Genomic DNA, 26,383 nt, shown 5'->3' on the forward strand with positions numbered 1-26,383 from the left:
GTAAGGAAATTCATTCAACAATTAGTTGAGCGCTTCCTACGTGCCAGGATCAGTTCTCCCATCCTCTCCAGAGAACACGCGTGTAGGCTACACATATGACAGGTTTAACCAAAGGCTTTATCTTCAGGGGAAAGAGGTTCTCAAGCTGTTTTTCATAGGAGCTCCAATTCTGCCCCTCTGCCCCTCCCCCCACCCCCCATCACCGGATACCCCAAAGGAGCCCCAACACCCCTGGATCTCACAATCTCAATTGGACACTTGAAGCCACAACTAACGGATCTCTAAGAGGGCCAAACTAGTGACGCCAACGCCGCAGCCTCCCCGGCGTTTCGCCCCAGCTCGCGAGAACAGAAGTGATTACGCAAGGAATCGCCGCCTGGCTGGCCCCGCCCCTTCTCTTTCTTTGTCTCCAAGCCCGAAGATCTCGCGAGACTTGGGCGGCAAATCCCGCGAGCTGAGACCTGAGGTCGGTTCTGCGGCTCTCGCGGTGTTTGCGCGAGACTGCTCCTTTCCTGCTTCCTTTGCCGGTCCGGCTGCTTTCCTCCCCCTCTTCCCCGCCCGACCTCCCCCTCCTTCCCCCGCGGGCCCCCTCCCCGCAGGGATAATATGGTCTCCGGCGATGGACGCCCCAAGTGCAGGTTAGTTTCAGTTCACCGACTGGATCTGGCAGCTGTAGACGCGCGCTGCCCCGGCTCCGAGTTCTTTGCTTCTCTCTCCTGGAGTTGCTCGGCCGGCGCCGGGGCCCTCCGGGCTCAGGTTGTGCTCCCTTGGGGCCTGCCTGCTGGGCCGCACTCTGTGCGCCCAGGCCTCGAGGGCCCGGCCTCGCCGACCTCGTCCCTTAGCGTGACCCCAGCAGGGCCGTCCGCTCCGCCGCTGGCCTTGACCCGTACCGGCCTCGGCCCGTTGGCCACTGCTGGCTGCCAGCGGCTTCCCGGTACTCCTCAGTAGTACTAGGGTCGAGGAGAGGCCCACCATCTTCTCCCCGCCCCCCATTTGTAAGAGATGAGGGTGGGGGCTAGTGTCTCCTTGGTGGCGTCTCACGCAGCTAGTTGTTTATTCCGCTGTCCAGCCTCGAGCCCCTCCCTCTCTCTTTGCCTCTAGAAGCAGAGTGGGGGGTGGTCAAGGCCGAACACTGGTCAGCCAGTTCTCGGACCATTTATTGCAGCGCTGGGTCTCCTCCCCCCATCCACCTCCCTCGCTTAACCCTCAGTAAAAAAGGAAAAACATTATATATTCTCAAAAAGTGAACAATGCTTATCGCTTCTCATTTCGGACCAAGGTCCTGGCAATGTTGGGGGTCCTGCCCACCTACTGCAGTGAATCTGCACAAAAGATCTGAAGGTTCTTTAACCTCAAGGCTGCCTCTCCGCCACTTCCCCCAAGAACCTCAGGAGCTGGGGCACATTCAAATAAGTCCCCTGGGTGTTCGACTTGGTAGTTAAGCTTCAATTCGTACAAAACCAGAAAGACGTGTCTTTTAGGGAGAATCTGCTAATTTGCCCAGATAATTTGTTGTTCACCTTTACCTTTAGTCTTAAAGCCTGTGCAGGTCTTACCTGATAAGTTGTTTGTTTTTGATTTTATTCCTGTTGTTGAATGCTGTGTAAAAGTCCATCTTTTGGTTATTTTTTAAAAAATCAGTTCTTCTAACATAATTGTGGCGTTGTCCTGTCTGTATTTACGCAATTTTCAGGACATGTCTTCACAAAACATGCCTATTCATCCTTTAAATCATTCTTATTGTCCCTTTCTAGGTATTCTTTATTATCACATTTTCAGAAGTTAATTATTTTACTTTCTAGATATTGTCCCTTTCTAGGTATTCTTTATTATCATATTTTCAGGAGTTAATTATTTTACCAGTTTTTATTTGACAAGGGTCATGGCTTAGAGTTTTACTGTCCAATACAGTGGACACCAGCCACATGTGACTATTTAAATTAAGTAAAATTAAGAACTCTGTTCCTCAGTCGCTGTAACCACATTTCAAGTGCTCAATGGCCACGGCTACCTATAGAAAATATAGGTAATATAGCGCAAATATAGAAGATTTGTGCCATTACAGAAAATTCTTTTGGACAAAGCTGGTTTCTAGGTATTTTCACTTTAAATAAGGTAATTTGTAGCAGTGTTTAATGAAAGCTTTTTTTTTTTCAGTTTTTATTTGACAAGAGTCATGGCTTAGAGTTTTACTGTCCAATACAATGGACACTAGCCACATGTGACTATTTAAATTTAAATTAATTAAATAAAATTAAAAACTCTGTTCCTCAGTCGCTGTAACCACATTTCAAGTGCTCAATGGCCACGGCTACCTATAGAAAATATAGGTAATATAGCACAAATATAGAAAATTTGAGCCATTACAGAAAATTATTTTGGGCAAAGCTGGTTTCTAGGTATTTTCACTTTGAATAAGGTAATTTGTAGCAGTGTTTAATGAAAGTATAATTTTTTTTTTCAGGATATGCCTTTGAATACCTTATTGAAACATTAAATGACAGTTCACATAAGTTCTTCAATGTACCTAGACTTGGAGGCACCAAGTATGGTAATGTTGCTTAAATTTTCTTGGATTTGTTTAGTTTCTAATAATAAAAATGCATTTGTCGAGCTGAGTTGAAGAAATTTTAAATTTATTCCCACCATGTCGTAGCAGGTACACCTACACATATGTCTAACATTTTAAAAGCTTCTTGGGCTAGCTTTTGTTTGAGGAGGATGTAAGCCCATACCATAGCTTCTCATTTTAAAATCTAAGTTAGTTTAGTAATGATTTTTACCCCCAGGAAATTACTAATACAATTTTAAAAACAACAGAAACCTGCCAGATGATATTCTAGAGCTATTAAATGTATATTTTAATTTTCCGAGTGAACAGTGTCCCTATCCTTTGAATAGGAATCATCAGCAGGGCCCACTGATTTGAGTTGTTGACCAGGGCATGGTTTGCCCTGGCTTGTGCCCTGACACTCTTGGCAGACCTTTGCAGGCGCCTGACCTGGATCAAACCTTTCACTGAGGTTTCAGAAGAGTGAACTTGGCGGAACCCCAGAGTATTGGATGGAAGTCTTTACTTTATTGACAACTAAGTAATTTTCTCAACCAGGCCGGTGAAGGGAAGACCTGTTTGGAAGAGTGATTTAGATTATTATTTAATGACTTTTCAGTGAAAAGAAAAATTAAATGCAGTTTTGGAGGGAGCTTTTCCTTAACCTTGGTTTTTTCCTTCTTGTGTTACTTATGATTGCTTTTGTGATTTTTCTGTAGATTTTGGTGGGTTTAAATGTTCTAGACTAGCAGTATTTTCTTGTACATTCTGAGAATATTTGGATATTTTAGAGTATATTTTGGAGAAGATCCCTATCCTAGAATTAGGTTGCCATTTCAAAATAAACAGTTTACCAAAATCCTTTACCTTGCATGTTTAGTTGCTGTGATTTGCATTGAGAGGTTGGTCTTTTCTTAGTGCCATGTGTCTTTCATTCACATTTATTTTATATCTTCACTGATGATGAATTTGTATTAATTTTGAAAAGGGAACAGCTAAGTTGATTATATATAAGAAAGATCTTTTATTTCCCTTCTCTCAAATATCTAGTGATTCTGGCCTGGAAGTTTCTTAACCCACATTTTATAGCTTAGTAAAGTAAAAGAACATATATGAGGATGTTTTTTAATTTAGTATAAGTTCTTTTTATGGATAATTTGTGGAAATGTGCCTACTTGAAGATAGCCTGTATTTCCCAAATGCAGGAAATCAGTAGGAAACTATCAAAACAACTGTAAAATGCACTGAAAGAGTGATTAATAAACTAAGAGCTATATTATCTCTGGAAAATAAGCTGTCACAGGCATCTGTACATAACTGAGTTCCAGAGTACCAGGGTTTTTATAACCATGATAAATATAATAAGAGAATGCCTTTAAATACATATGCCTTTAAAACAGAAATTTGGTTTTTATTTCTGTGGGGTTAAAACATTGTTTTTAATAGAATGGTTTTATCAGAGGTTTACTAAGTAATTACCTAAATAATTTCTTAGTAATTAGTAGGGAATAAAATTTGGAAGAAGAATTGACTTTGAAAGAAAGGAGCAACTTGAGTAGAAAAACAAAAAATCCTTGCTGCATTTTTGGAGGGACCAGATTGAATGGCCTCCCAGACATGTGCTTAGGAGACATTGCTTTGGTAATCACCAGGGTTCTGGACCACTGCCCTCTCTGCTTCCCACATTTGGATGCCTACCAGGCTGAGAATCACAGTTGTAGTGAGTAACTTAATGAAGGGCAAGTGTTCTAGCTCTCTTATATGTTGGGGAGGAAAGATAGTTGAGAACACTCTTCTAAGCTCCCTGCTAACTGTATCAGGAATGCCTGCAGCTGCAAGGAACCGAAAACGTACTGTTCAGTGACTCTAACAAATGGGGTTTATTTTTCTCACCTAACAAGAAGTCTGGATGTGGACATACTGGGACTGTATAGCACCAACATCAACAAGGACCTAGGCTTCTCACTTTTTTCTGTTTTGCTTTCATTTTTGGGGTTGCAAATAGCTGATGTACCTGCATTAGGTCCATGTTTTAGGCAGCTGGAAGAGCAAAACAGAAAGAAAAGCCCACCCCAGGAGCTTTTGCCTGTATCTCCTTGGCCAAAATGTCATCTCCACTCTCGGCTTTAAAGGCTGAAAGATGGTGTATTTAGCTTTCTGGATTTTGCAGTAGAGAAAGACAAGGGAGAAGTGGTTGAAGTGGTTGGGAGTGGGTAGTGAGTGAACTAGCCTAGACTATCTGCCTCACTAACAGTACCTTCCCTTATTAAGTCTGTCTTTAGATAGAGTACAACACAAATTACTTGATTTCTCCTTTTTTATTGCCATTTTATCTTTTTGCTTCCCAAGTTTATACTCAAGGTATCTTTTTTTTTTTTAATTAGTTAATACCAGCTGTTTCCTTAGTCAGTAGTTCTCAAACTTCAGTGTGCATCAGGATCAGCTGGAGGCTTGCTGGGCCCCATCTCTGGAGTTCTGGTCTGGGGTAGAGACTGAAAATTTGGATTTCTAACAAGTTGCCAGGTGATACTGATGCTGCTGGCCTGGGGCCATATTTTGAGAGCCACTTAGTGTTTTTTTTTTTTTTTTTTTGGCTGCGTTGGGTCTTCGTTGCTGCGCAGGGGCTACTCTTTGTTGTGGTGTGCGGGCTTCTCATTGCGGTGGCTTCTCTTGCTGCGGAACACGGGCTCTAGGCGCTCGGGCTTCAGTAGTTGTGGCACACGGGCTCAGGAGTTGTGGCTTGCAGGCTCTAGAATGCAGGCTCAGTAGTTGTGGCGCATGGGCTTAGTTGCTCCGTGACATGTGGGATCTTCCCAGACCAGGGCTCAAACCCGTGTCCCCTGCATTGGCAGGTGGATTCTTAACCACTGCGCCACCAGGGAAGTCCTATACTCAAAGTATCTTTATGGAAGTGGGCATATTGTACACGTTGACCACATTTTAAACTTTAATAATTTCACTAGTGGCAAAATGCCTTTTTAATGATCTGGAGCTGCCTGTCTGGCACTCCAGTGCATTGACTACAACCTTAGAGATTTTGAGTGACTCTCTTAAGTAGATCTCTGAATTTGAAAATATACCTGGTTCCAAGGAAGAGAGAAATCACTGTTGCCTGGAATAGTTAGACTGCTTTCTGAAGGAAGGAGGACTTGAATTGATGTTAAACAGAGGAATCACAGAGGCCAGTCAACACTTGGGGAATTAGAATGACCAGCAAGCATAATGGAAAATGAGTAAGGGGGAAGACAGTGAAGAGACTGGCCTGGCTCTAGGGAAACATATTTTAGAGAGTAGCTGTTATTGGGCAAGAGGGCCTTCAGCCTGGCGTAAAGCCTCAGGCCCCCTTCTTTACCTCACGTTATCTCATTCATCTTTCTTTTTTCCTTCCTAACTGCTTGCTTTTTAACCATGGTACTGCTTAGTCCTGTAGTAGAGCCAGGACTTGGTTTTCCTAATCCTACCTTGTAATCTCTGAAAGAAAATCTGTATTTAATTTTTTAGGAGAGTTTTTATTGATTATAAGAAATTAGGTTGGGATTGGTAATCACAGACAGAAACATTATAGGCAGTGTAGAAACAGTTTCATTTTTACGTGCATATACAAATATATGTAAATGTGCTCCTTAACAAAAAATACAGTATATATTGTTTTGTAACCTTTTTTTATTTAGTATATCATGAACATCTTTCCATGTCATTGGATATAAGTATCCCTTGCTATCTGAATCTGTTCGGTTTCTGAGTCAGGGATTATGAGTTTGAGTAGAAAGGGATACCTGTACTTTTCTACAGCTTCTACTGTACTGGCTGCCCGGTATTACCTATATGAATGCATCATGGTTTAGTTAGCAGATCTTTGAATATTGCGGTTGTTAACCAACTTTTCCCTATTTATAAATAAAGCTGCTGCTGTGTGTGTAGTAGTTAAATTTTGATGCAACCTTATTATATAGTTACCGGATTGAAAGTATTGTTCCCTCCACCCGCATCACTTTTCTTTTTCACTTTTACTGTATATGTACTGTCTTTTCCAGTCTTTGTCCTTGAATATAAGGAACAGAAACTCACTTAACTCAGCACTCAAGAAAGAAGATGCTGTTACAGTTTCCAAACATCCAAAGGCAAAGGAAGAAAGCACAGTCAGGCCTCATGGGAACTAGAATTTCTAAGCCAGAGGCTGTTCTTTCTGTCACCTGTTTCTTTTTGAAGATCTACTCTCCAGTCTTCTGTCTCCACAGCCCACTTTACTTATTGGTATTGTGTAATACCCAATATAGCCACTACCAGCCATTCTTTGTGTGTTATGATTAGCTTACCAGCCAGTTAAGACTGTATCTCTAGATGACTTTTTCTCCTATTGTTTTAACCTATAGTTAACCTATGGTTTGGCTGGGCAAGTCGGGCGTCTATTGCTGGTCAGTTATGTTGCTGGTAGGAACACAAGTCCATGTTTTCTAATCTTGTCTCTTCCATGGACTCTGGAAAGGGCTGTAAGTTTGGTAAGCAATGAAATAGTTTGCTTGTAATATTTACACACAATACATAACTTTCTAAGGATTACCTTTACCTAATGTGATTCTAGTCCATCTACAATCATGCACTCACCAACCCTCCACATTTTGTCCAACGATCTGTTGGTTTTAACTGTGCCTTTGTAGACAATTTCTATTCTAGATTAGGTCCTTTTGGTAGCAGAGAACAGACACCCACTAGCTCAAGTGAAGAAAGATTTATTGTAATGATACAGAGCTCCCGAGCAAATGAAAGGTGGCTGTATCTCAAGAAAATGGGCAATGAGCCAGAAGTGAGGGAACTCTTTATTTTTTCTCTCAGGGCTTCAGATTCCTGGCCCTCCTCCACTCTTCTGCTCCCTCTACTTCACTGCAGACAAGCTGCCTCTGCCTACTAACTTTATACATGGCCACAAATGGCAACCTCTGTCTCTAGCTTAGCTCTTAACAACTTTCTGGTTTAGCCTGTGACCTGATTGCAAATTCCTGAGAGAGGAATCTATATTTTTTCCACCAGGCTGTTGGTCATTAACCTGCCAAGGGGTTGGCATTTGCTTCAGCACTGTAGCCAGGGAGGTAATGGGACACTGAGCACTGTCCATTCCATGGATGGCAGTTTGGACAGGCACCATGAAGTATGCCTGTTATGTTAGCAGATAGTGCTAGATGACATGCTTACCAGGAGCAAATGAGAAGAGTGAGTGTGTCTGTACGTTTATCAATAATAGATATTATTTTTCTGGTTTTCTCTACCTTTGTCAGTGAGTGGAAAAAAAAATCTTAAAGAAGCAGGAATTTGTTTTCTCTTTCTGCCTTCTTGGACTCTCCATGGCGATATTAAAAAACAAAACAAAACAAAAAAGGTCAGAGTTCTTTATTGGAAATCAGTTCCATTCCAGCCTGGTACTGGTTAGAGATATAAGCAGTACCTTGACTAGTGAGACATGGGTGTGAGTTAATCCTGTTGCAAAGTCTGGGGTTACAGGGCCTTCTAGAACAGTTTCTTAATTTTTTCTCCAGGTTCCTGGCCTTAACAGGGTTTTTAGGTTTACACTAAAGCTACTCTACCAGTCCCCTTGCTCTCTTAGCCTGGACTCCAAAGATAGCCTCCTTGAGGCTTTAGGCAGGCCTAGAGTGTTTGAGTGTTTGTTTCCCCTTTCCATCAGTCTTCAGTGTATTTCTCTTTCATATTTAGTTTATCTAAAGCCTGTTGTTAATATTGATATTTCCTATGGGTATTTTCTCCATCTACTGTTTAAACCTGGAATTAATCACTTTTGAGAAATAACAAAACCCTTTTACATTATCTATCTTCACTACATTGCTTTATGTTAGGCAGGGAGGATAGTTTTATGCACATGAGGCTAAAAATCTCAGTAATATGCCTAAGGTCACATATCTTCTAAGTGAGAAGATCTGGTCTTAGACTCATATCTTTTGACTTCAGACCAACACTTTTCCCCCCTTAATACCATTCTGTTTCCCAGCTTAATAAGGGCAGTCATAAAGTGCTAGTATTTATTGATTGTTTACTATATCCATTCTGTAAGTTCTGTTATTACCCACTTGGCCACGGTCCCGCTACTAAGTACCATTACCTAATAAATGATAGAGGAGAAACTTGATCAAAACATGATGAAACTTTGAGATTCCAAAGTCTATGCTTGTAAAACTGCTACACCGGGGGTTGTATGCTCATGCTTATAAGGACCATAGAGGCACCATAAACAAGTGAAATGGCCCTGGCTGGAATTGTGGCAAGCAGGAGAGCAAATGCCCTATATAAAAGAGTAGGTGCTACTCAATTCCAGCAGAAATGTGAGGTTGGTGTTGTAAAACTTTCTATTTATCTTAAGCCAGAAATTTGGATTTTCATGTAAAAAAATCTCTGGTTTTTCAGTGTTGGCAATTAAACTTTAAAATGTTAAAACTGTGTAGAACAAACGAAACACATCTGCAGGCCAACAGTTTGCGACCTCTGCCCTGAGAGAGAAATTTTATTGCCTAATCATAGTAGCAGCCACTTAGCCTTGAGTGGTAAGATCTACAGTCCTGGAAACCTGGATATGCCTTTCATCAGCTGCCTCCCATGTAAAATAGCAGACCTCGGCATCTTTTTTTAAAGCCTGAACCACCTCTTGGATCTTACACTGAGTAATTGATCAAAAAGATATCTGTTGTTAGCAGTTCATTTCAGAAGTATGATAACACGTTATCATACTTTTTCAGTTTAAGTCACAGGCATGTTCTGGTTCCCTGCATGTCTTTTTGATTACCTATCTTTAGAGGATTAGCTTTCCAGATTCATAGGATTCTGGAAATTCCTGGTTAGAAGAGGTGGTATTAATCCAGCCCAGTTTTCTATTGATACTTGGTGCATGCATCTCTCAACAATGCTCATTCAGCTAAGATTGAGTACTCAGATGTTTCTGGCGGGTGAAAGATGGCTAAGATAGCATCTTTGTGCTAAAGAAAGCACACAGTTTAGTAATGGAAAATGTAAGTACAATGCCTTAGTATGTTGTAGCAGTCTCAGTCCAATCGGGGCATAGAATAGGGGAACTTTAATGTAAATAATTATTAACTGTGATACAAGAGTAATTGTAAGATGTAAGGAAATTCTTTATGGTACCTGTAGGGCTGACAGAGAATACCCAAGGAAGGAAAAATTGGAAGGGGGTCAGGTACCATTGGAGAAGGTGTGGTTCAGCTCATTAGATCGCAGAGAAGTTTGCTGGTTTGGTCAGACTGGAGCTGGTCTGGAGTTGCTGGGCAGGCAGTAGGCCATCATCTTAAGTACATGCAGGGGAGTAGGCAACCAGCAACTGGTACTGTGAACGTGTATTGAGAGAACAGATCCTGGCAGGGGCAAGAGCCCTTCACGATGCATGGGACACATGGGGGCTTGCAGAAACAGCAGCAGCTCGTTGTGTGACCGTCCAGGCAGCTTGCAGGGGAAGTCCAGGCAGTGGCAGGACAAAGGGTCTTCTGCGCAGAGCGTCTTGGTCCAGGTTCTGGTACAGGCAGGAGGAGTCTTTCAGAGTGCACAGCTTCATGGGAGCTCTGGTTCCCATGTTGAAAGGGCTGCGGTGATACTAACAAACGTGCATGTCTGTATTTTTTATATATTGTATAATAAAATGTGTCCGCATTTGGAAGATCTGCGTAACTTAGTGAACCTTTATTTCTCAAAGATCTTCAGTGAACACAGTGAGCAGAGAGTGGTGGGACTAGATAATGAGCAGACAGGCTTATTACTTCATTCATTTTTGAGAAAATGTCTGCCAGATATCCATATTTGAATAATCATAGTTGGTCATTTGTTCTTTCAAGTGAAAATGGTGTTCTTTGGAAAAAGTGGCTAATTTAGCTTGTAATTCAATCACACAAGTGTTTTTCCCTTGAGCAAAGATTGTACTTTGGTTTTGAGCAGAAATGCTGTATACACTTCATTGTTGTCACACAGAATATTGAGACTTGACCTCAGTGGTTGAGATTTAATAAAATTAACACTTTTTCTGCTTCATCAAGGACATTCTTAAGTGAAACTGGTATTTTGCCTGAAAATGAACGATACAGTGAGTACAAATATGGTTTGGTGCCACTGCTTTGAGTCCTGCTAAGGCATCAGCAGTTTTATCCACTATTGTTTTTGAACCATCAGCACATATGTCAAAATGGTGGAAAAAGCAAATAATGTCTTAGTTGACCTTGCAGATTCCCTGAAAGAGTTTCGGGGCCCCCCAGGAGTCCAGGGACCACACTTTGAAAACCACTGGTATGGGACATGTATGGAGATAGAACGATGAACTAAAGAATCTGGGTGAGAGATGACATAGTGGTGGCTTGTACTTGTTAGTGGTGGTGGTGATAGATAGTAGACAAATTCAAAATATATATGAAAGAGGTGTCACGGATGTTGCCTAGATACTTTGGCATAAGCATCTGGGTGGAAGGTGGTGCTGTTTACTGAGCTAGGGAACACAGAGGTGGTAGTAATATGGGACAGGGGCAGAGGGGAAATCAGAGTTCAGTTTAGGTACTAGTGAATTTGGAAACATATCAGTATTCAAGTAGAGATGTTTGTGAGGCAATTAACTGCATGGTTCTGGAGCTCAGAAGACAGATCTGGACTGCAGAAAAATATTTTGGAGTTACTGGTGTAGAGATAGTCTGTTGAAGCCATAGGATCAGTTAAAACTCCTGAGAGGAGACGATATGGAGTGAGAAAAGAAGTAAGCCTAGATATGAACTCTGAGGAACTCCTGCGTTTAAAGATCAGGTAAAGGAGTAGAGGTCAGCCAGGGAACTGCAACAGGACTGCCAGAAAGTGTTGAGAACTGTAAAAGTGCCAGAATTTCACTCTCCTTGTAAGTTAAACTGACAGTTTCATAGATGCTGGCAGAAGACACAAAACTCTTGGATCAGAGACAATGGACAGTTTATTACCCACAGCAAAGCAGTGTGCTTGGTACCAACATTTGTTGAAGAAGGCCAGGTAATACCTGCACACAGAGATTGTGTTACAGAAAATGAAGTCTGACTTAGGGAACCCAAATCTTTTATAATGGACAGTAAGCATGCCTGCCCTTTGCTCCAGAAAGAGACACTATCTTTATCTTCCAATGCTATTCACTATATTAACATCTTTTTCAAGATAGTCTGGAACAAAGGCAAGTCATTGCTTCTGCGTGCAAGTAAGGCAGAAACGTGAGATTGGAGACATGGAGAATGGTATTGTGAAAGCCAGTAGAAAGAGTGTTTCAAGAAGGAGGAAATTGTTAGCTCCGTTTAATATTGTTGAGAGAATATTGAAACACTAGTTAGAGCTGTTTCATTGATATTTTAAGAAATCAGATTGGGCTGGGCTGAAGAGTGAATGGAAGTGTAGAAGTATAAAATGAAATGTGTAGAAAAGTGGACATTGGGAATATAGGCGACTCTTTCAAAAAACTTGGTTGAGAGTTTGAAGAAAATAGTACTTGGAAGCTGTGTGTGTGTGTGTACACGTGTGTGTGTGTACACGTGTGTGTGTGTGTGTGAAACTGGGGCTAAAGACTTCAAATGCTGCTGGGAAGAATCCAATTGAAGGATAGATTACAGAAAAAGGAGAGATAATTGATGACTCATGGGTCCTAAAATGTATCACTGGGAGTTGGATGCGGAACTCCTATAAAAGTTGGCATTTAGTAGGAGGAGGTCCACACCTGCCTTCTTAACTGGGAAAAGGATAAATCAAGAGGTATCTAGGCTTGTGTGTAAAGTAGGAGGAAGTGAAGATAGGAACTATTAGTTTTTATTTATCTAGGATGTAGGAAGTGGGGCTAGATCCTGTAGGAGGCAAATAGAGATTTGATTTTAAGGAGAGTAGTTGAAGGTATGAATGAATTATTGTGGAGTGTGGGAAAACAAGCAGATCAGAGAAACAAAGTAGAATTTCTGGGTGAATGGTGAGGACCCAAATGAGGTTGTAATTGTGTATTGATATTGGTACCAGTTTCTCTGGTTGATGTTTTAGGGATTTGTTTTTTCCTTCCTCCTCCTTTACACATCACCACCAGTAAAACCACAGTGAACTACTTCACAACCACTAGAATGGGTATTATATAAAAAACAGACAATAACAAATGTTGGGAAGGATATGGAGAAATGAGGTCACTTCATACACTGCTGGTGGGAATGTAAAGTGATATGGCCACTTTGGAAAATAGTTTGACAGTTTCTTAAAGCATTAAACATAAATTTAACATATGACCCAGCAATTCCATTCTTAGGAATCTACCCAAGAGAAATAGAAACGTTCTCTACACCAAGATTGGCAAATGAATCATCTCAGCAGCATTATTCATAATAGCTGAAAATTGGAAACGACCTAGATGTCCTTCATTGGGTGAATGGATAGACAAAATTTGGTATAGCCATACAATGGAATACTCTTAAGCAATAAAAAGAAATTAACTACAGATACATGCTACAACATGGACAGACCTCAAAAGTATGCTCAGTGAAATAAGCCAGACACAAGAGACCTTATTGGATGATTCCATTTGTATGAAATATACAGAAAAGACAAAGCTATAGAGACAGAGTAGATCAGTAGTTTCCAGGTGTGGGCAAGGAGAGGACAGGGATTAATAGCAAATGGGCATGAGGAATCTAATTAAGTGATGAAATATTCTAAAACTGATTTATGGTGCTGATTGTACAACTTGGTAAATTTGCTTAAAAAATCGTTGAATTGTATCCTTGGAAAGGGTGAATTATGTGTAAAATATGCCTCAATGAAGTTCTTTTTAAAAAGAAAGAACAGTTCTTCGTAAGTGGGAAAGTGATGTGGGGTTCACCAACTGAAAGGACAAAACAGGTTGGTGTTTTGATGGACAGATAGGATAAAAGAACAAAGGGGAAAAAGTGTACAGTTTGGGGAAACGAGATTTGACCACATAGAACCTAAACTGCTTATGTGAGGGGAGGTACAGACAAGCAGGTGCTGATGGATAAGGGAGAAAGTAAGTCCTCATGGTGTTGAAGAAAAGGTGTGAGAATGGGGATCAGAGAGGTTTGGAGAAGGAACTTTTACGATGGTGTAATTGGAGCATGAGATAGTGTGTGGTGGGGGGCCATAGGGAGAATAGGGAAGAAGAAAGAGGTTAAGGGCCTTGGTGAACTTTGTGCCTGATCCAGAGTAGGGATATGGAATTAATATTGCTAAAAACAAACTAGAGCACCTGTGTCCATTTTTCCACACCTGCCAGCTTAGTCTCTACTGGTAGGGCTCTGAAGTATCTACCTATAGATTTACTTTAAGGATTAAATGAGATAATGTAGGTAAAACACATTGATATTTTCTCCTTAGTAGATCCTAAGTAAATAACTGTAGATGTTACTGTTTTAAAAGTTGAGGAAGAGAATTGTATTAGTTTTCCCTTACTATGTAATACATTAAACCAAAAGCTTTATGGTTAAAGCATTAGTAAACATTTATTATCTCACAGTGTCTGTGGGTCAGGAATTCAAAAATGGCTTAGTTGAATAGTGCTGGCTCAAGATCTCTCCTGAGGTTACAGCAGGGGTTAGTTGGGGCTGCAGTCATCCGAAGGCCTGACTGGAGCTAGAGGATCTGCTTCTAATGCGGCCCATTCACACATGGCTGGCAAGTCAGTGCTTGCTGTTGGCACAGAGGCCTCAGGTTTGCTCCACATGAGCCTCTCATCAGTGCTGCTTGATTGTCCTTGTAACAGGCCGCCAGCTTCTCCTGGAGTGAGCAGTCTGAGAGAGGAAGGCTAATGCTGGAATACTTTTATAACCTAGCCTTAGAAGTCACACACTGTCATGGACCTAGAAATTATCATACAGTGAAGTAAGGCAGAGAAAGACAAATACATTATGTTATCACTTATATGTGGAATCTAAAGGAATGATACAAATGAACTTTTTTACAAAACAAATAGACTCACAGACATAGAAAATAAACTTATGGTTACCATTGGGGAAAGGGCAGGGGAGAGGGATAAATTAGAAGTTTGGGATTAGCAGATATGTACTACCATATATAAAATAGATAAACAACAAGCACCTACTGTATAGCACAGGGAGCTAGATTCAATATCTTGTAATAAGAAATACATCTGTATATCTATATCTGAGTCATTTTGCTGTATACCGGAAACTCACACAACAGTGTAAATCAACTGTACTTCAATGAAAGAAAGAGAGAGAGAGAGAGGAAGAAAGTCCCCCACTGTCATCTCTGCCATACTCTTGGTCATACAAACAACTGATCTTCAGTGTAGGTTATGTGAGAGCATGTGAATGCCAGTGTAGGTGAAGATTACTGGTATCATCTTGGAGGCTGGCTACCACAGAGAGAAATAAGAAATTGTTTTTGTTTGGGGGAGAGGGTGTTTATTTGCATCTTCCCTTGCTGTAGGCCTCTAGTAGTTATTCTGAAATTAGACAAATCTGCAAGTTAGTGCTCCTTAGTGACAAAATGTCCAGTTAACATTTGTGATTCTTTTTTTCTTAGCACACTCTTATCTGATACTGCTTTTTAACTTAATATTAATTTTCAAATGATAGAGTTAAAAAACAGTAAGACCACTGAAATTACAACCAAAAGAGTAACCCTGCCCCAGATTTCTACTCTGCAGAGAATACTTATTTTTAATTCTTTTGGCTATTTGTTTTGGTAATGTCCTCCATATTATTAAATAGCCTTGCTTATACAGCTGTTTCTTGTTTTTTCAATTTTAGACTTTACTTTTTACTACGGAAAATGAGAATTTGGCACTTTTCTTCTCCCCTACATATATCCCATGTACCTCTTCCTAGTATAGTTATAATTTTTGGTTAAATCAATGTTCAGTGCTTATATTATGACTGTAAATATTCTCAGCCAATCCATGTAGTAAATGATGATTGCATCTCGTTTCTCTTACAACTTTGTATTTTTTTCCTGGAATTAATGACTGTCTTTTTTTGTTTGCTTCGTTTTCTATGTCTTTATCAATACTTCATCTCCAAACTCTCCAAAAGAACTAAACTCCTTCTGGTATAATCAGGTAATCTATCAATTAATTTTTTTCCCTTCTCTTAGCAGCATACCATCTGGACTCCATCTTCGATTGCACTGTGGCTTACACAGTGTTGCCCTAGAAGAGTCTCTGCGCTTTCCTGTGTCAGAGACTATTTCCTAGATATCATGATTTTTTATTTTCCACTTAATTCCTTGTTTTATAGAACATATCCCAGTAGCTTCCTAAGAAAGGGTGCCTGAGAAGTAAATTTTTGAGACGTTGCCTGATTAATTGATAGTTTACCTGTTCACAGATATATAGGTTGGAAATTCTCTTGGAATTTTGAAGGCATTGTTACATTGCCTTCTAGTTTCTTACACTCCTCTTAAGAAATTGCAGGTTGTCCTGATTCCTAGTCTTTGTTTCTGATTGCCTTTCCCCTATGTAGACATTTAGTTTCAGCTTTCTCTATTCTGCTCAGTCCATTACCAGTCAACCAAGGACTATTTTCCAAAATTTTGTTAGTTTTGCTTCTCTCTGTTTCTTTCTTTGTTCTTGCGAGTTTATAATTTTTTTTATTTCTTTACTATTATCTTAGTGGGTTGCAGGAGAGAGTGGAGATAATTACTGGTGTTTATTTTATCATATTTTACTAGAAATCTGACAAAATGCTTTTTATAAAGATATTTAAAACAAACAATATTCCTGAGATTGTTTTTCCAGAATAATTAACCAAAGTTAATTTTGTGTTTGCTTCTGGGATAATATTTTACTTCTCATCATTTCCAAATGTTCTGTTAAAAAAAAATGTCCCCCCTGTAATTCCTCTTGGTTTGGGGGGCTTCATTACATTTCTCATTGAGGTAAGAATGGAAACTAATATTTGTTAAGTACCTACTGTTTGTCAGAGTATGTTTGTTTGAGGGTTTTACATGTACTAGGTAGATGCTGAGGTAAGATATTCTTCACATATGTTAGGTAGCTGGCATTCCCATTTTGAATGGAAAGTGCATCAACTTGAGTTGCTTTCCAAAGGTCATACCTATTGTAAATAGCAAATACTGGCTTTGAATCTAGTATTTCTGATTATGTAGTCCTTTATCCTCTTTACTTACAACTTCATTAATCTTCAATTTGTGTGTGTTAAAATTTTCAAGCATAAAAGTTGGGAGAGAATAGTATAATAACCCACCACGTATTTGTCAGCTAGTTATCAACATTTTGTCAATCTTTTGTTTCAAATATTCCACCTTTTTTTAAATCTGTAAATGTACTCCAGTATACATCTCTGATGTATGAAAGGACTTCTTATAACTAACAAAATTAACAGTAACTCCTTAATATGATCTAAAACCCAGTCCAAGTTCAGATTTCTCTGGTTGTCTCAAAAATACATTTATTCAGTTGGTTTGTTCACACGGTATCCAAATAGGATCCACATGTAGCATTTGGTCTTTATGTCTCTTAAATCTCTTTTAATCTATAATATTCATCCTCTCTCCTTTTTCCATGCCATTTTTATGTTGAAGAAATCAGGTTCTTTGTTCTGTAGAATGTACTACATTCTGGATTTGATTGCTTCTTCATGGTTTTATTTTATTGTTGTACTATCCCCCATATTTCTTGTTAACTAGAAGTTAGAGCTGGATGTTTGATTAGATTCAGGTTTGTGTATGTATGTATGTATTTTTGGAAAGAATATCTCCTAGCTTATATTTCCTACTTCATCAGGAGGCAAATAATATCTGTAATGTCCTACTTTTGGTGATGCTGAGTTGGGTATAGTTTTTCTCAGCTTGATCCATCCATTATAAGTTCCCCATTCATATATCACCTCAGGATTTTAGCATCCACTTATGATCATTGTACAGATCCATTATTTCATTAGGTGCTGCACATTGGTGATTTTTCTAATTATATCACTGCCCTTCTACATTTATTAGCTGTAATTCTGCTATTACGAGGAACTTTCTCCTCTTTACTGTTTTGCCACTTGAAATCAGGAAAGACAAGATTAATGATTGATTTTCCCCCCTTTATTTGTCAGTTTTCAGAGTGACGAGTTTCTGTATCAAAGGAGTCATTATTAACTCAGGGCTATTTATATATTTGATATATTTTAGTGTATTACAGTCATTATTCATTTTGTTGCTCAGATTGATCCATTAGTGTCCCCATTAGTCTTTGATAACTTCTTTGGTTTTTGACACAGGATGTTCCAGGCTCATTTTGTGCATATCCTTCCCCAAATACGGAACTAACCATTTCTCCAAGGAACTCTGTTTTTTTAAAAAATGGGAAATAGTATTTAGAAACAGCAACCTGAGTTGCTAGTGGTTCAGTACTATTGCATTGTCATCATTTTAGGCATTTTCACTGATCAGAGATAGGAAATACGTACATATTTTTTAGAAAGAGAAAAATCATGAGTTTGTACTGATGATACCTATTGAAGTGTAAGTTTTTTTTAAAACTTAGCTACTCTGATTTTATACTTGTACGTCAGTACTCTTAAATCTTGGTTCCCAACCATAGTAACAAAAGTACTTTTTGCTTGCTTCTCATTGTATATATGACAATTTCAAAACTACAGTATCAGTACTAATGACTGAACATAATTTGTTTTCTTTGTGGATCTTTTTGCCCTTAATATATATCCTGGTAGGGAGATACAACCAAAATACTATATGGTGCATATATATATATATATATATATATATATATATATATATATAAAGTTTTTTATTTTATCCTTTCATTGTTCTTTCAGGGGGGGAGTATATATTATTATATATTTAGTATATTTAAAATTATAGTTTTTAGTTTTATATTTAATATATAATAATACATATTTTGTTTTACTCCCTTTCTTACTGTAAAGGTATATACTATAAACATTGTTTTGCATTGCTTTTTCTCTTAATGGTACAGTCTGGAGATGACTTTTTTATTTATTTATTATATTTTTTGGCTGCATTGGGTCTTCGTTACTGGGTGCGGGCTTTCTCTAGTTGCGGCAAGCGGGGGCTACTCTTGGTTGCAGTGCGCAGGCTTCTCCTGTTGCGGAGCACAGGCTCTAGATGCGCGGGCTTCAGCAGTTGTGGCACATGAACTTAGTTGCTCCGCAGCATGTGGGATCTTCCCGGACCAGGGCTCGAACCCGTGTCCCCTGTGTTGGCAGGCAGGTTCTTAACCACTGCGCCACCAGGGAAACCCTGGAGGTCACTTCTTATCAGCATGCAGAGATCATCATTCCTTTAAACAGCTGCATAGTAATCTATTATGTGGGTTACCATGACTTAGCTAATTTCATACTGATTTCGTCTTCCATTTAAGTCCTAAGGAAATACTTCTTTGTGGCAAAATCCAGTGTGAGAATTTAATAGGATCAAAAAATTTTTAAATATTGAAATCTATTTCTCTCCTTAAACTTGAAATCAAGAGTTAATGACAATTTTCATGAAATGAATTTTATTCACCTAAGCACCCTGGTTTATTTTTAAACCTTAACTATTTTTGATGGAAATCCTTTAAATTTATTACAAACTTTTACACAGTTTAAACATTTTTTGCCATAATTGGGATGTTTTCATTATTGTATTTAATTCTAATTATCTGTGCTTTTCAGTTTTTCTGTGTTTTCCCTGAATGTTAAGTACTTGTCAGTCTCATATGCCCAAGTCAGCTGTCAGTCTCATATGCCCAAGTCAGCTGTTGTGTGAAGTTTTTTTAAATTAATTAGTTAATTAATTTTTCATTTATTCTATTAAAGTTTAGGTGAAGGTTTTATCTCTGCTTTTTCAGGGCCTCAGCTTACATACAGGAAAGTCAAATTTATAGAAAGCCTGGTATTAACAAGAATGGTGTTTCACTCCCTGTTTACTAGACTAAAAATTTTTTTTATATTGAAATATAGTTAATTTACAATATTTTGTTTCAGGTGTACACGAAGTGATTCAGTTATATATATATTTTTCAGATTATATTCCATTATAGGTTATTGCAAGATATTGAATATAATTCCCTGTGCTATACAGCAAATCCTTGTTGCTTATTGACTAAAATTTTTTTAATTGAGAAAACAAAGCATCTGTGTCTTTATCATTTTGCTATTGTAATTTTTACAATATGTAGTTATGATTATTCGCTTATTAATAGTAATATTTTCTCTTGAATCAGATGTTCTGCCTTACTCAATACGGGTCCTGTTGGAAGCTGCTGTGCGAAATTGTGATGGCTTTTTAATGAAAAGGGAAGATGTTATGAACATTTTAGACTGGAAAACCAAACAAAGCAATGTTGAAGTGCCCTTTTTCCCTGCTCGTGTTCTTCTTCAAGACTTTACGTGAGTGATTGGTTTATTTTTCATGATGAATTTTCAGAGTGTTCGCTTTTTAAAATTCAGACTCCCTGATGGCTCTCTTGTTTTTTAATTGTGAAAATTAGTTTATAAATTTAAAAAGTTGCTTTTTCTAAACTGAAGCTATTTCTTAAAAATTAGGCACTTTTTTTGGTACCATTTATTTAAAAACTACTTTTATCTAACTGCCTACTTGTCATCTCCACATAGCCAATAGGCTTCTCAATCTTAACATATCCAAAACTTCATTGCTCAGCCCCCCTCATGTATTCTTTCCAAGTTTTTTTCTGTCATATTGAATGGCGCTATAGTCTCCTGTTTGTTTAGAGCAAAAATCTAGGAGTTAACCCTGGTTTCTGTCCTTCGTACATAATCCAGTCTATCAGCAGGTTCTGTCAACTCTACCTTTGAAATATACGTATCCTGAATCCAAATACTTCTTACCATCTCCACCACAGTCATCCTGATTATAACTATAATAATCTGTTAACTGGTATCCCTGCTTCCATACTTGGAATGTATAGTCTTGTCTTTTCACAGTAGGTGAAGTGACTTGGTTAAAAGATGTTAATCAAGGTCATATCATTCCCCTATTCTCCAATTGGCTTCCATTATACTTACAATAAAGTCTTTACCATAGCTTGAAAGATTCTGCCTAATCTGTGTGTCCAGGGATTACTTATTGGAAGAATTAACCTTTAGCTGAGTTTTGAAGGAGGTGTAGGAGTTAGCTAGACAAATAAGAACATCCCCTTCACCCACCCACCTAAATCTGGTTTGTAAGCTACTGCTCTGTGTGCCCTGTATATGCTGCTACTGTAGTACTTATGATACTATTCTATAATTGCTACTTTATCTTCCCTACAAATTCCTTGAGAACAGTTACTCTCCCTTATTTGGTCTTATACCATTGGTGTCTAGCACATTGAAGGCATTTGGTAAATGCTTCTTATATAGTTGGCTGGAGATATATATGTAGGTATAGATACAGATCCATCTATATCTATATCCATATATTTAGTGGATAACTTTGGAGACAAGAAGGCACTGGGAGTGAAGGGGCTGGAGCTGGGGAAAAGGGAGGGGTATCTTAAAATATAAGGCAAGAGAAAGAATTCCATAGGCAGTTCCCTTGAAGTTCTCTTATGCCTCTAAAAATCATCTGTTGTATTTTTGGCACATTTACCTTTGAGCCCTCAAATTCTCAGATAATATTTAATATTAATTCTCATTAAACCAGGATACATCTAACTTTGGATAACCCGTACATTATCAAACATGAATGCAACTTAAAAAGGGATACTTTTTAAATTTAAAAATGCATATTGAGCATTTGAGCAAATGTAAAAGAAGAATTAGAAGTTGATCATTCTTTATTTTTTAGTGGAATACCGGCAATGGTGGATTTTGCTGCTATGAGGGAGGCAGTGAAAACTCTTGGAGGTGACCCTAAGAAAGTCCATCCTGCCTGTCCGACAGATCTCACGGTTGATCATTCTTTACAAATTGACTTCAACAAATGGTACTTTAATACACATATTTATAAAGACAGCCACGCACGTTGACTGGCAGCCAGTCCACTGGGAGTGTGTGGTATAGAAGAAAGGGAATAGAGATAATTTGTGCCAGAGTAGAGTTTGCTACAGTTAGTATTGACTAATATACAAAAAAAAACTGATGAAAACTTTATGTATTGGTGAATTTTCTTTTTAACTGAGTCTAAATTTAAACTGATTTTCATGTTTGTATATTTCTGCTGCCATTTTTTATAGATATGTGTAAGCCTAGAACCTGCTTTTTGGAGTGAATATCTTAATTAAGCCTTCATTTCCTTTTTGTTTTTAAACTTCCAGAGAGAATTTAAAGATGTGAGCCTTTAATGTCTAAATTGGTGATTGAAAACACTGAGCTTACTACCGCTGTATTTTCCTTCCACTGAAATAAATTTCTTATATTTAAAAGGTCATTTTGACCACAGTCAAACTAGAGAAGACATGATTCTATTTTCATGTACCAGCTTTCTTTTTACATTCCCTGGAGTAATGGAAAAGGCTACAATTTATTAAAACCTGTGAGAGCCTTTGCCCTCTAGATTAAACGATGGCTCTGAACTTCTTTTAAGTTGTTAGATGGGGAAAAAAATCGATTTTGCTACTTGCCAAAAGTTACTATATGCAAATGATTTTAGTGGCACAATTTTTTTTTAATCTCCATAAATTTAAATAAATCAACTTTTTTTTTTTTGGTAATCTGAGATTTGCTTTTGAAACCTGAAATAAATGATATATTAACCTTTGAATAACATTCAGTTGTTACTTCCAGATAGCATTGCTGTTGTGTGCTTTTTGAAGAGCTAAATTTCTGTAACTTTTAAATGGTTTTATTTTGTTTCCTTTTGGAACGATAGTGCAATACAGAATGCTCCAAATCCTGGAGGTGGTGACTTACAGAAAGCAGGAAAGCTTTCTCCACTTAGAGTGCAGCCTAAGAAGCTTCCCTGCAGAGGCCAGACTACCTGCCGAGGATCGTGTGATTCTGGAGAACTAGGCCGAAACTCAGGAAGATTTTCTTCGCAGATCGAAAATACACCCATTCTATGTCCTTTTCATTTGCAACCAGTGCCTGAGTATGAGATGTTTTTAAAAATATTTATTAGTACCAGATTATTTTTCAGTTAAGGAAATCATGTTTATTCTCCTTCCCCTCCTGATTCCTATTACATTGCCTTCATATTTACTGTGCTTCCTATTGTACTGAAAGAAGCAAAGTTAATGAAAATGGTAGTCTCTAAATACCATGATTTATTTCTGTTCCTTTGAAGAAAACTTTTCTTAAGAATTTTCTATAAATATATTTAATTTTTGTAACTAATGTAGACAGAAAATTATCTTGAACTGTAAATTTTTTATTTTAGTGTATTTATACCATTCACATGCTCATTATTCATTCAGATTTCTTTTATGAAATCTATCTATATTTTTAGCTTTATTTTCCTATTAGATTTCTTATTCTTTCTTATTGCATTGAGACCTCTATGTTAAGAATATTATCATTATCATATGTTATAAACTTAATGAGCCCTTTTAGATAAGCAGTTGCCTATATAGTACCATGGAAAGTAGTAAACCTGCCTGGAAAAGAATCCCGTTCTTAAGAGTTGGTTAAATTTCCTAATAGGTAATTTTTCAAAATAAAAAAAAGAGTTCTATAATTTGAATTTTTATATGCTATGAAGTTTCCAAAGTCTTAGTCTTATTTTAAGAGAGTTATGTTGTTTATCCCATTGTTTACTAGACTCAAATTTTTTAAAGACGAGTTAAAAATGACTTACACTTTTTCAAATTGAAAAAAATTTAACACATATAAGATTTAGGCTAGCTAAGAGTAATATCAACACATATTTCATCGTAAGTATCAAATAATATATTAGTTCATTTGTCCCTAAATTGGATCTTTCAAATTCTGGGTAGTTCTAAATTTTGTGCTCAATGTAGCTGTAAAGCCTCAGGTTATAAGTGAACTCAGGTGCTCTTCCTTTCTAAGAATTCAATATAATGTGTGGGTCCTTTGCCATCAAATCATGGCAGTTTTACATTTATGTAAGTACTCCTTATTCCCTACCTGGCTGTCCTGATGGTTAGGGACATGTTGAATTTTGAGATTAATTTCTCTTCTTATTTAGAAATTAATTTCCTGAAAAGGAAGATTTATTGATTCAAAAAATCATTGATTTTCTTGGGTATCTTTTTATAACTGGTATGAAGTGCTAAGATGGTATGTTTTTATTTCTAAAAATCCAATCTGGTGTAACATTTCCCCTCAATTTTGACTCTAAATTACAAAGTATTAAGATCAGATATGTTATAGTCCCTGGTTGTATGAAAATAGTAACTCTTTCATGTGCTTTAATGCATCAGTGAAGTATTAATTATAGACTCAAACAAGAAATTGAGGGATAGAGAATTGAGAGCATACATTTGGCACTTGAAATCACTGCCTGATTTGAAGTCAGGTTATGAGCTAATAAATGTTTGTGTGGTACTTTGTAGCTATATATACTATGAAAAGGTAAGATAATTGGAGTGGCTCTAGAAAGCTATGTTCCCTGAGGTCCTAAGAAAAATCTTATTAAGATGTGCTATGGCTTCAAATGATCAATCAGCAATGAATTATTAATCTTTGTTTTTTTAAAAAAGTTGACAAACAACTATAATTATCTGGACCCTGGAGGACATGTATAATTTAAGTTATATTGATATTCTAGTCAACACTTAAATCACCAGCTGGCAAGTGAAAATAAACAACTTAAAGCTGTTAGAAATAATTTTTTTTAAATATCCATTAGATAAAAATAGCTTCCTAAAAATGGCACTATGTTTACTGCTTGGCAGTGAATTGTTTTTATCTCTTAGTTTACATAATTCGTGTAAAATAGGTTTATAATCCATTTAAAGTAAAATGCTACTTTATATAAAATAGAACCTTCCATTTTGGGTGAGATGAATTTAAAATTTTTACCAAAAGCTCTTTTTAAACTATAAAGTGATGCTGAGTTGTTTGTCATTGCTACATTGTGATAATCAACAAGTATCTCCTAGTTTAACTGGTACTAGAGTTAAGTGGGTGGAGATGTACATGCTTATTTTTCACTAAGCTACAACCCTTCTTTTTCCTTGCAGTGGAAAATCCAACAAAGGTTACCATGCTACTTTTAATATTTTAGCCAAATCTCACAGTGTTACATGTTAAGTACAGTTTGGGACACTGGTGTGGACCATGGCTTAAATAATAAGTCCTTGCAGTAGCTTTCTAGTGTTACTTAAAGCAGAGCTTCCTTGTTGAAAAGAAAATAACTGATTCTGAGAAGTCTAGTAAACTGCTATTCCCAGAATTTTTAAAATATGTAGACTTAGAAACAAGGCAAGTCTTTTCTGTAATACATATATTTAATGCCAGTTCTTCTTCTTTTTAGACCTGAAACAGTATTAAAAAATCAAGAAGTAGAATTTGGCAGAAATCGAGAGAGGCTTCAATTTTTCAAGGTATAAATGACTGGGGGGAAATTTTTTAATAGGAGTTTATGAAATATTGAAAGGTTTGATTTTTATATCTTTAGAAGTTTTTAAACACTAGCAGTAGAACCCTTTTTTACTTTTTTTCCTTCAAATAAAATCTTAATCAGAAACGCTAGTGTATAACAAAATATTAAAAACAGTGGCTCTAATTCAAGCGAGCTTGGAGGGTCTTCTACTTGGGCCTACCCCTTTTCCCATCCCTGAGAATCCTTGGAATGTAGTTGAAAGCTACTGTTTATCTGGACTATTGGAACATTTTTCTTTGACTTAATTTTGTTTTAATAATCTGCAAAATGAATATATTTAGGTTTAGTATCTGTGTATTTGTTTTTATGTACTGTAAACTTTGACCATGATGAACATTGGTAAAATATTTTTAGTGTCAGTATTTATATGTTGATTATGAGGCAAATTCAGATATATGCTAACAGTTGGATTTCTTAAATTTAAATAAAATACAGTGGAGTTCAAGAGTTTTTAAGAATGTGGCTGTAATCCCTCCTGGAACTGGAATGGCTCATCAAGTAAACTTAGAGTATTTGTCGAGAGTGGTTTTTGAAGAAAAGGACCTCCTCTTTCCGGACAGTGTCATTGGCACAGATTCTCATATAACCATGGTGAATGGTTTGGGGATTCTGGGGTGGGGTAAGTAAATGACTATATTTAATTCTTTGGGGGAGAGGATGTCAGGAAATTTATAAAAGAACATAAATAGCAGGGTCTTTATAGCCTCTTTGAGGCTGTTTTTTCACGTATAACAGCAGGAACAAAAGTAAATCTTAATTCAAGTGTTTGTGGACAGTGTGGTATAAGAGAGAATTTATGAAAAGAAATGTGGACTGTGCCCAGCACAGCACTACCATTTGTGGAGTGCTTAGTGATGATGATGATGATGATGATGTCTGTGAAGGTGATGTGCTTATTCCCTTATTTAAAGTCCTTCAGTGGCTTCTCCTAGCATTCTTTGTAAATCCAAATTTCTTCATGTTTTTTTTTTGTGTGTGTGTGGTACGCGGGCCTCTCACTGTCGTGGCCTCTCCCGTTGCGGAGCACAGGCTCCGGACGCGCAGGCTCGGCGGCCATGGCTCACGGGCCCAGCCACTCCGCGGCATGTGGGATCCTCATGCCGCGGACCGGGGCACAAACCCGTGTCTCCTGCATCAGCAGGCGGACTCTCAACCGCTGCACCACCAGGGAAGCCCCCTCTTCATGTTTTTTATAGGGCCCATCACAACCTGTTGCCTCTTTAGCCATTTACCCAAACACATCTTTTATTTACCTGAGTGGGCTGTGCTATTGCACCTCACGGCTTGCATCAGCTATTCCCTCTGGCAGAGTGCATGTACTCTTTTATAGGGTGCTCTAATTGT

General features: G+C 37.9%; 1 protein-coding gene across 2 annotated transcripts in view; it reads left to right on the forward strand.

The window, feature by feature from the left end:
* The first annotated feature begins 490 nt into the window (after positions 1 to 490).
* IREB2 (iron responsive element binding protein 2) overlaps positions 491 to 26,383 on the forward strand; it is a 49,136-nt gene continuing 23,243 nt past the window's right edge. The window contains exons 1-7 of one of the 2 annotated variants that reach the window (XM_004285264.4): positions 491 to 638; positions 2,465 to 2,551; positions 19,758 to 19,923; positions 21,323 to 21,460; positions 22,346 to 22,564; positions 24,911 to 24,980; positions 25,475 to 25,658. In XM_004285264.4, the coding sequence (XP_004285312.2) occupies positions 620 to 638; positions 2,465 to 2,551; positions 19,758 to 19,923; positions 21,323 to 21,460; positions 22,346 to 22,564; positions 24,911 to 24,980; positions 25,475 to 25,658 (883 nt within the window). In that variant the 5' untranslated portion in view covers positions 491 to 619. Of the gene's footprint in view, positions 639 to 2,464; positions 2,552 to 19,757; positions 19,924 to 21,322; positions 21,461 to 22,345; positions 22,565 to 24,910; positions 24,981 to 25,474; positions 25,659 to 26,383 lie in introns of those variants that run through there. The other variant, XM_049706608.1, reaches the window with a different exon arrangement.

Source organism: Orcinus orca, chromosome 2 (assembly GCF_937001465.1).
Source record: "Orcinus orca chromosome 2, mOrcOrc1.1, whole genome shotgun sequence".
NCBI lineage: Eukaryota > Metazoa > Chordata > Mammalia > Artiodactyla > Delphinidae > Orcinus > Orcinus orca.